Source organism: Phaethon aethereus, assembly GCF_964289735.1.
Source record: "Phaethon aethereus genome assembly, chromosome: 4".
NCBI lineage: Eukaryota > Metazoa > Chordata > Aves > Phaethontiformes > Phaethontidae > Phaethon > Phaethon aethereus.
Window position 1 is genome coordinate 49,079,600 of NC_138578.1, and position 8,599 is coordinate 49,088,198.

At 43.5% G+C, this 8,599-nt stretch overlaps 1 protein-coding gene across 1 annotated transcript; it reads left to right on the forward strand.

Moving 5' to 3' along the window:
• Positions 1 to 401: 401 nt before the first annotated feature.
• Positions 402 to 2,833, forward strand: SLC25A4 (solute carrier family 25 member 4). The gene is made up of 4 exons (XM_081999564.1): positions 402 to 782; positions 1,072 to 1,558; positions 2,101 to 2,241; positions 2,577 to 2,833. The coding sequence occupies exons 1-4, from the start codon at positions 672 to 674 to the stop codon at positions 2,732 to 2,734; spliced, it is 897 nt and encodes a 298-aa protein (XP_081855690.1). The 5' UTR covers positions 402 to 671; the 3' UTR covers positions 2,735 to 2,833.
• Positions 2,834 to 8,599: the final 5,766 nt, after the last annotated feature.

An 8,599-nucleotide genomic window follows, 5' to 3' on the forward strand; every position in this document is an offset into this window, starting at 1 on the left:
CACTGCACCATTGCATGGACTTCCAGGGTGACTGTGCATCCATGGTGACCTTTGCTGTAGGGCACAACACTGACACGAGGGCGTCTGCCCAGCATCCACGTCCCCCTCGCCCTTCATGGTGTGAATCCATCCACACAAAATCAAGGCTTAAAGCACTCTTGCTTCTTCAAGTTGACTTCAGTCAACAAGTTGACTGTCCACCACACCCAGACCTCTCTGGGCAAGCTTTCAGCCCCCCGCGCCAGCCTCTGGCCTGCATGAAACGGTTAACATCGCCTGAGGTACTCCTGCCAGCTTCCTCGATCCCCTCTTGTGCCTCCCGGGAGCTATTAATACAGCAGGCACATGCTCTGACATAGCGTTCCCCGGCAGCGACCAGATAACTTTAATTTGCCCTTTAAACGTCCCGAGCCCAGTGGCCCTCGCTGTCCCTCCACAAGGGAACATGGCGGCGCTGCCCCGCGCCCCCCGGCGGGGGCGGGCTCGGGGGAGTCCCAGCCAATGTCCGTGCCCCGCGGGGGACACCTCCTCCTATCGCGAGAGGCCGTGGGGTTTAAGAGAGGCGGCGCGGGGCTGGGGGCATTTGGCCAGCGGTACGCGGGGGTGGCCGGGTGGGGAGGTGCGCGGCTCGTTGGTTCTCTCCGGGCAGGGGTGTCGGACCGGCTCCCAGCATGGGTGACCAAGCGCTCAGCTTCCTCAAGGACTTTTTGGCCGGTGGGATCGCTGCCGCCATCTCCAAGACGGCTGTCGCCCCCATCGAGAGAGTGAAGTTGCTGCTGCAGGTGAGGGGGCGGCGGGGCCGGGGGGCGGTGGGAGCCCGGCGGGGCTGCGCCACAGGTGGGTGCCGGCGCGACGGGCGCCGGCCGGCGTGACTAAATATGGGAAGGAGCTTGGCCGGCTCTGGTTACGCGGGAGCTGCCCGGGTCCTTCAGCACCGCCCTGGGACAGCGGGAGCCGAGCCAGGCGGCGGGGCAGGCCCCGTCCCTGCCCTTCAGCGGGCGGCCGTGCGGGGTCACCCCTACAGCGTCCCCCTCTCAATCCTCCCACCCCGCCTCTTGCCTCTCCGTACAGGTCCAGCATGCCAGCAAACAGATCACGGCGGAGAAGCAGTACAAGGGCATCATCGACTGCATAGTCCGCATCCCCAAGGAGCAAGGCATCATTTCCTTCTGGAGAGGCAACCTAGCCAATGTCATCCGGTACTTCCCCACCCAGGCCCTCAACTTCGCCTTCAAGGACAAGTACAAGCAGATCTTCCTGGGTGGAGTGGACAGGCACAAGCAGTTCTGGCGCTACTTTGCGGGGAACCTGGCATCCGGGGGTGCTGCGGGGGCAACCTCCCTCTGCTTCGTCTACCCGCTGGATTTTGCCAGGACCCGACTGGCGGCTGATGTGGGCAAAGGAGCCAGCGAGAGGGAGTTCACTGGGCTGGGCGACTGCATCATCAAGATCTTCAAGTCTGATGGCTTGAAGGGCCTGTACCAAGGATTCAGTGTATCTGTTCAGGGCATCATCATCTACAGAGCAGCCTATTTTGGGGTTTATGATACGGCCAAGGGTAAGAAGTGCATGGAGAAGTGACTGCAAGGGAAGATCCATCCAGTAAAGGCACTCAAGGGCACTTGGTGATACAAGGACAAGCAGGGCTTGGCTCAGCACCAGTTCAGGGTGCTAGTGCCAGAATATTCATAGGTGTTTCTGAAATGCATTCCTGCCTCCCTCAACTTGCTGCTCTGAGCAGAAGCCTTGGGTTTGCAGTGTATTTTCACATACTTTCTGTTTCTTTCTCTGTCTTAAGGCTTGTACAGATGGGTTTGTATGGTAGCTTGTTCCTCATTGCAGCTCATGACACAAGCCTGGGAGGGTTCTCCAGGAGAGATCTTTTGGTCAGGGAGCATGCAGAAGGCTTAGATCCCAAAATCCAACAGTCCTATAAATTTGTTTCACTCATAGTACCTGTTAACATTCAAATATGGATGAAGGGAGAAGCTGCAGGCTTGATTGACTCCTGGGGTCCGTGGGTGATTGTTTCTTCCACAGCCATCTTTCCCACAACCCTCTCCCTCTGTACTGACTCTGCTCATTTGTTCTTGATGACAGGTATGTTGCCTGATCCAAAGAATGTGCATATCGTAGTGAGCTGGATGATTGCCCAGACTGTCACTGCAGTAGCAGGGCTGGTTTCTTACCCTTTTGATACTGTGCGACGTAGGATGATGATGCAGTCTGGCCGAAAGGGAGGTAAGGATAAGTGCTTCTGTGGTGTTCTGGCATCAGAAAGTAGCACTTCATTGAGATATGCTGGGTGTTTTTGGTCTTAGGGAAAACTAATAACCTTCTTATTAAAAAAAAAAGCTATGGGAAACACATTGGTTATTTCTGTCATCTTCATTTAAGAGGCTGAGAGTTGATTTGCTTTGATTTCCATGTGGAGAATTAAAATGACTTCATTAATTGATTACTTAATTTTCGATTCTTGGCTATACTTTGTTTATTCCTTGTTTTAAATATCTGAAAGTTGAAACAGACTTGCTATACAACTTCAAGCCTTCTGACCTTTATGTCTCTTTCCACAGCTGATATTATGTACAAGGGCACAATTGATTGCTGGAGGAAGATAGCTAAAGATGAAGGATCCAAAGCGTTCTTCAAAGGTGCCTGGTCAAATGTGTTGAGAGGCATGGGTGGAGCTTTTGTATTAGTACTTTATGATGAAATCAAGAAATATGTCTAAAACTTAATGTCATAATGTAGTTCAATTGTTCTCAATCAACTTTTTAAAAAATATGCTATTGTGATGTAATGGACAACAAAATATTTCCTAGGGAAACAGAAGAAAATTTGAGTAACATATCTGTTTGAGATGAGGATGCATTAATTTAAAAATTGTCCACTACATCACAGTTACATTTTGTATGAAAATTCCTCCAACATTTGTATTGGAAACTATGTATATTTTATACTTCAAATTTCAGGTAATACATTTTGTCTAGAGCCAAAACTTAGGTGGCCTATACCTGGTTTAAAATCTAATATTGTGAACTCTTAATAGAATGTGATCTTCAGAAATACCTGTTGTACAAAGTGATGTTTCTAGCTACAACACCGTGATGACATTTATAACATGAATTAAAATCATGTTTTCTTCTGAAGCTGCATTTTTTAATATGATATTAAGTGAAAAGCACATCTGAAAAAATAAACTATACTAAAGCACCAGGCTGAGTTCCTAACTGCAGCCTCTTCACTGACAAATTATACAATCATATGGTTGAAACCATAATCAGATTTTTTCAAATATACTTTGTACAACATTGAAATACAGTGTTTCAAAAATTCCCTGTATATTCACAAAGCAAAAAGTTGTCTGCTCTGATGTTCAATTGAACTAAAACTGAATTAATGAAATAAATTAATATATTAATGAACTTTTTCCTGTTTTCAGTATATTGAACACATTACAAGTATGTGTCTTAAGGTGCTGTGTTAATCAGCATGCTATTAGTGATTGTCTCGTAAAGCCTCTTGGGAGTTTTTCAATGGAGATTTAGGTAGGTGGAATGGTTATTGATAATTCTACAATAGCAAAACCAAGTGGATTCAGGTTAAGGGTACTGCAGCCAGCTGTCTTATGGATGAACTACCCTATAGTCTTAGCTGATTTGATAATTCATTTATATTACTCTTTGAAGCAAGTGTCTTCATTTGATAGTGAAGTCATTGCTGCTTATTTTCCTTGAAAAAAGTATTCTAGGATGGAATACTCCTGATTTAAGAACTATACTTCCAGCTATACCTTTGTTAACAACTTGAGCTATTACCACTGAGATGAAAACATGCTCAAATACAGAGTTTTTAAACTATAGATGCTGCATGGTTGTGAACTCAGTGAAGAAAAGACTCTCTAATTGGGCAAAGGAGGGAAAGTGAGTTGTGTCCATTTCAGTGGTTCAATTAGACTGTAGATAAACAAATGTTTATGTATTCACCTAGGAAAAGCAGTAAGACTAAGCAATACTCAAATTTTATTTCATCTGCATCTTTTACTACTTCATCTGTAGAAGTAAAGTGCCCTTGTAGATTTTCCACAAAAATTCTGGAATGCCTGTTGCTTGTAGTGCCATAGGGTAAAAAACACCTGTGGAAATACAAATGTTGGAATTGCACTAGGTGTACTTGAAGGTAAAAGGCTGAGTAGTTAGTTACACAGCTGGCAGTTTCTACATTGACTATAAACTGCAGAGCAGATGATGCCTGGTAGAATTGCTGAGTGAACAATATGGCTGTAGGGAAGGGGTTATCACTGCCTGAGATGGGCCATTCTTGCAGGTACTGTCACTGCTGTAGGCTGGCCTGGTCTCACAGCACTGCTTGTGTGAAAGCTGGAGCACTTCAATACACAAAAACAGGCTGCTGCAATGAGTAGTAGTAGTATCCCTTGCTCTGTGAAAACAGATTATTCTGTGATTTTTCATAATTGTCAATGCAGGTGAAAACTCTGGATTAACCCATTTTGTGATTAGCTCTACATTTACTGCTAAGAGATTCACACAGTGATCAGTTCCAAGTTCTGTGCTTTGGCTTCCAGTTACCCCTTTCCTATATTTGAAACTAATTTGTCAGATGCAGGTAGTCCTAGCTCTGTCACTTGGCATGAGGGGCTCTGTGTGTCTGCTACAGGTGCAGATTAGCAGCTCTGTTCTCCCTGAAGGCAGGTACAAGCTACTAAAACAGGATCTGGATGCAACATCTATCTGCAGAAAAGTTTGCAGATAGTCTCCAATTGCTACTTGAATGCTGGTCAACTGAACCCTGGTTGTCAGACAATTGATACCACTGCCCCAATCCTTTTGCACCTTTGCAATAGTTATCTATGAGATAGTAACTCAGCAAAAGACTGCATCAAAACCATTATTCCTTTATATCTCACACTTGAACACTGGGAAGCCTGCCCTGAGTAGCCTGCCAATATATCCTACTAATACAGAAAGACTGTCCAGCATGCTACCTGGGGAGAGAACTGAGGCACATGGATCGTTTGGATGAGATGAAGTTACGAACTTTAGGTGGGTCTGAAGGATAAACCTGTTTCTAAAGAGCATAGCATACTGCAGAGAGCAGGAAGGGAAGAATCTCTGATAGCAGGTTGAATCTTCCCTCTCTTTCTGCAGGTAAAAACTTCTGCTCTCTGCCCTACACTTCCCTACACTTGTCATGGAAAAAACAGCCATCCGTTCTTTAAAAGCCCTAGGGAAGACGTTTAAGACATGGTGAGGGGCATAGCAGAGGAAAAAAGCCTTGCTAACTTGTTCAAAAACTGGAACAACACTCCATCTGCAGGCATGCCACAGTTGGTTATTGGATAAGCTCACCTGGAGATGGAAAGTCCCACTAGCCAACCCAGGATGCCAGGGAAAGAAGCATCAAAGCAGACTCCCCTACTCATGCCCCAGGTGGCAAACCTCAGCCACCTCTGTTCCTCCTGTAAAAGGGACTTGAAACAAGCAAAAATCTCTCAATAGCATGTTCTAGTCCTAAAAGCCACTGCATAGAGAGAACTGAGAGCTGTCATTTTTGTTATAAATCCTGACTATGATTTTTGTACACAATCAGAGCTTGGAACAAAAATAATGGAGAACAGCATTTTAGGACTCTCTAGTTCCAGGCGGTCCTGGAACCAGAAGGGACAGCTACAAGGATCAGTGTTGCCAAATGCTTTTGGCCAGGAGGAGAGTTACCAGGAGACATACAGCAGCTTTCTTGACCAAGGTATTAGAACCATGCATTCTGAAGACAAACCAGATCTGTATCATAAGCATTAGCAATCCCTGCCAATATCTGAAACAGGATGACCTCAATTTCAGTCCTGGAAGAGGCTGCACTTTCAGCTCTATAGTTCTGTATTTCCTTATGTATCAGATGATAATGACATGGTCCATCCACTATTTTGCTCAAGACTTTGACCAGGTAAACACCAAAGATGTACTCAGTGTACTGGGTTCATAAGATATACCAGTTTGGTACCAAAGAAGCCTTTTCTTCTCCCTCACCATTTGGCTCATTGGTATATCACTGTATATTTATCATCCCCTGTTATGATGGTCCTGACAGCACAGCTAGAAGGCTTGATGTAAGTCACTGCCCTCACATGTCACTGCTGTGCAGACTGTGGTCCAGGGAAAACCACAAGCTCTCATCTGCCAGATGACTCGATGAGCTGCCCAGGTTGGGAAGGGAGAAGTTATTTTTGTCTACTGACCCTGGAGAACAAGGAAAAGCACTGGAATAGAAATGTTCCTGGTGATCTGTTAGAACAAAGTGTCTCAGGAAAATACAGTCCAATGTAAAGTCTATATACATCACAGAAGACATATAAATCCAACCAGCCATTTGATTTAGGACAGACAAACTCTCATCTGAGTGGCAAGATGACAGAGATGCCTCAGGATCTTCAGTAACTGCAAGCAATCTGACAGCAGACAGGCTCTGGCACAGGGGAAAGCCTATACATTCCATATGAAGATTCTTGTGTGACACTTCCAAATGAGCTTGAGTCTCTCAGGTTTGCTGGGATTAAAGCTGAGTTCTAAAGGATGCAGTGGCCTGCTTGGGAAAGTACCGTTCACAGGTCACCTATCCAGACAGGAATGCATCATCACTCCCTGTTCTTCTAATACAGTCAATGATCTGAACTAGGGTCATCTTTAAGACTTTCAGTAATATAGAAAGACCACACAGCAGAACCCTATCCTGGAAGAAAAAGAGCCCACAAGGAGGCAGGGACGCTTCCAGAGCAAAAACATGACACAGGCATCACAGTCCATTTCTCATAGTAGTGAGATCAATATGCCAGTGCTGTCACCCAAACAGGCAATCCTGTCACTTCAGCAGGGAGACTGGCTCCTACCTGAAACCGTGTGTCAAACCAGTGTGGCAGTTCACTTCAAGGAGGAAGCAAAGCAGTTTGTACTTTTCTTTCAAAGAGACCTTCTGGAGGGGGGTCAGGGAGAAGAAAAAAAAAAGAAAAAAAGAAAGAAGAGAACATGAAGTGGCAGCTTACAAAAAAGACAGAAAACAATTCTATTAGAAAAAGGATTTTTTTGCTAGATAATCTCATCAAGGTTTTTATAACTTAATAAAGACCTGTTAATATGGATTATTTTAAAAAACACACACCAAAGTCACGAACAGGTAAAGTGTGTCAATGAATAAACTGATTCTTTGCATTTTCATCCGCTACACGTAGTACAAAACACTTCTCCCACGACCTCCTTTGCACTTAAATAGCAATTACAAAATTCTGAAAGAAGCCACTGCAATGACAAACAATTCATGTTAAATATTTTATTCCTTATGATTTACAAAAATGACATACAAAATTGACAGTCTTTCATACCAAAGTTAAATAAGATGAAGCGATTAAAAGTAATCAATTTAATTAATTCCTTCACAGAAAAAAAATTTCATATGAACATTCAAAAGTATTCAAACTGTGACCCTGATATTCACATTCAAGGACAAAAATCTTTAAATAGTGAATAATTTTAATTAGCACAATAGTATAAATAAATACAGCAGCACTATGCAATGTGTCACAGTCCCTATCAATGAATAATAATTACAATTAAAATCTCTTTGCCACAATGCTGCTTAAAGTTAAAAGTTCAAATATTGTCAACCAGCTGAATTTGATCCGCAGGTCACCAGGTGCAGAAGCTCTGCCAAACTATCACACAGGATCAAGTAAAAAGTTTGTCACAATGCAGAATACCTGAAAGACTATGCCTTCATCCAAACACGAGCTAAGAATAATAATATATCCTTTTCACAGGGCTAAGACCCTGTGTTACTGAATACAGCTTTTTTTTCTTTATGCATAATACAAAGAGATTTCCTGTATCTCTCCTAGGAAGAAGCTGGGGAAGCAAGCAGGGTTCCAGCAATATCCATGGATAGTGGCATCACAATTTATGCTCTTTATAAGACTACAATCCTACAAAATAAGCTCACTGAAAGTTTACCTTTATATATAGAAATAAAGCATACTACCTACTATTTGCGATTACCAATTCCATTAAATTTTGCTCCCCTTGTAAATGGATGTCACTACTGAAGCTTATCTGACACTACTACAAATATTTGGTATGAACATGACATTAAAAAACATGTTAAGAAGCATAACAAGATTTTCTGTTTTCTACTGTCTTTTTTTTTTTTTTAAATCCTGGCTAGTAGTTGCGCTCAAAATCAGACATTGACGCTTCCTACAGCTCATGTTTGTATCTCCCCACCGAGAAGGACAAGGATATGCAAAAGCAGGGCCATGAAATGTTTCCCATGGTTAGTATTCCCTAGCTTGAGAAGTAACTAAAACTTACTCTTGTTTAGAGTGAATCTGAAACTGTTGTTCACTTTGGTCTTTCCTTTTGTTCAAAGAGCATCAGATGCTTCTTTCCTACACAAAGGTCCCAATACAACTTCCAAAATTCTTTTAAATCTGGAAGAGACACAGCCTTGAGTACAACACAAATGTTCAACACTTGGAGTGCAAGAGTGGCAGAACATCATCTTCTGCAGCCTCAGTATTCTAGCTAACCAT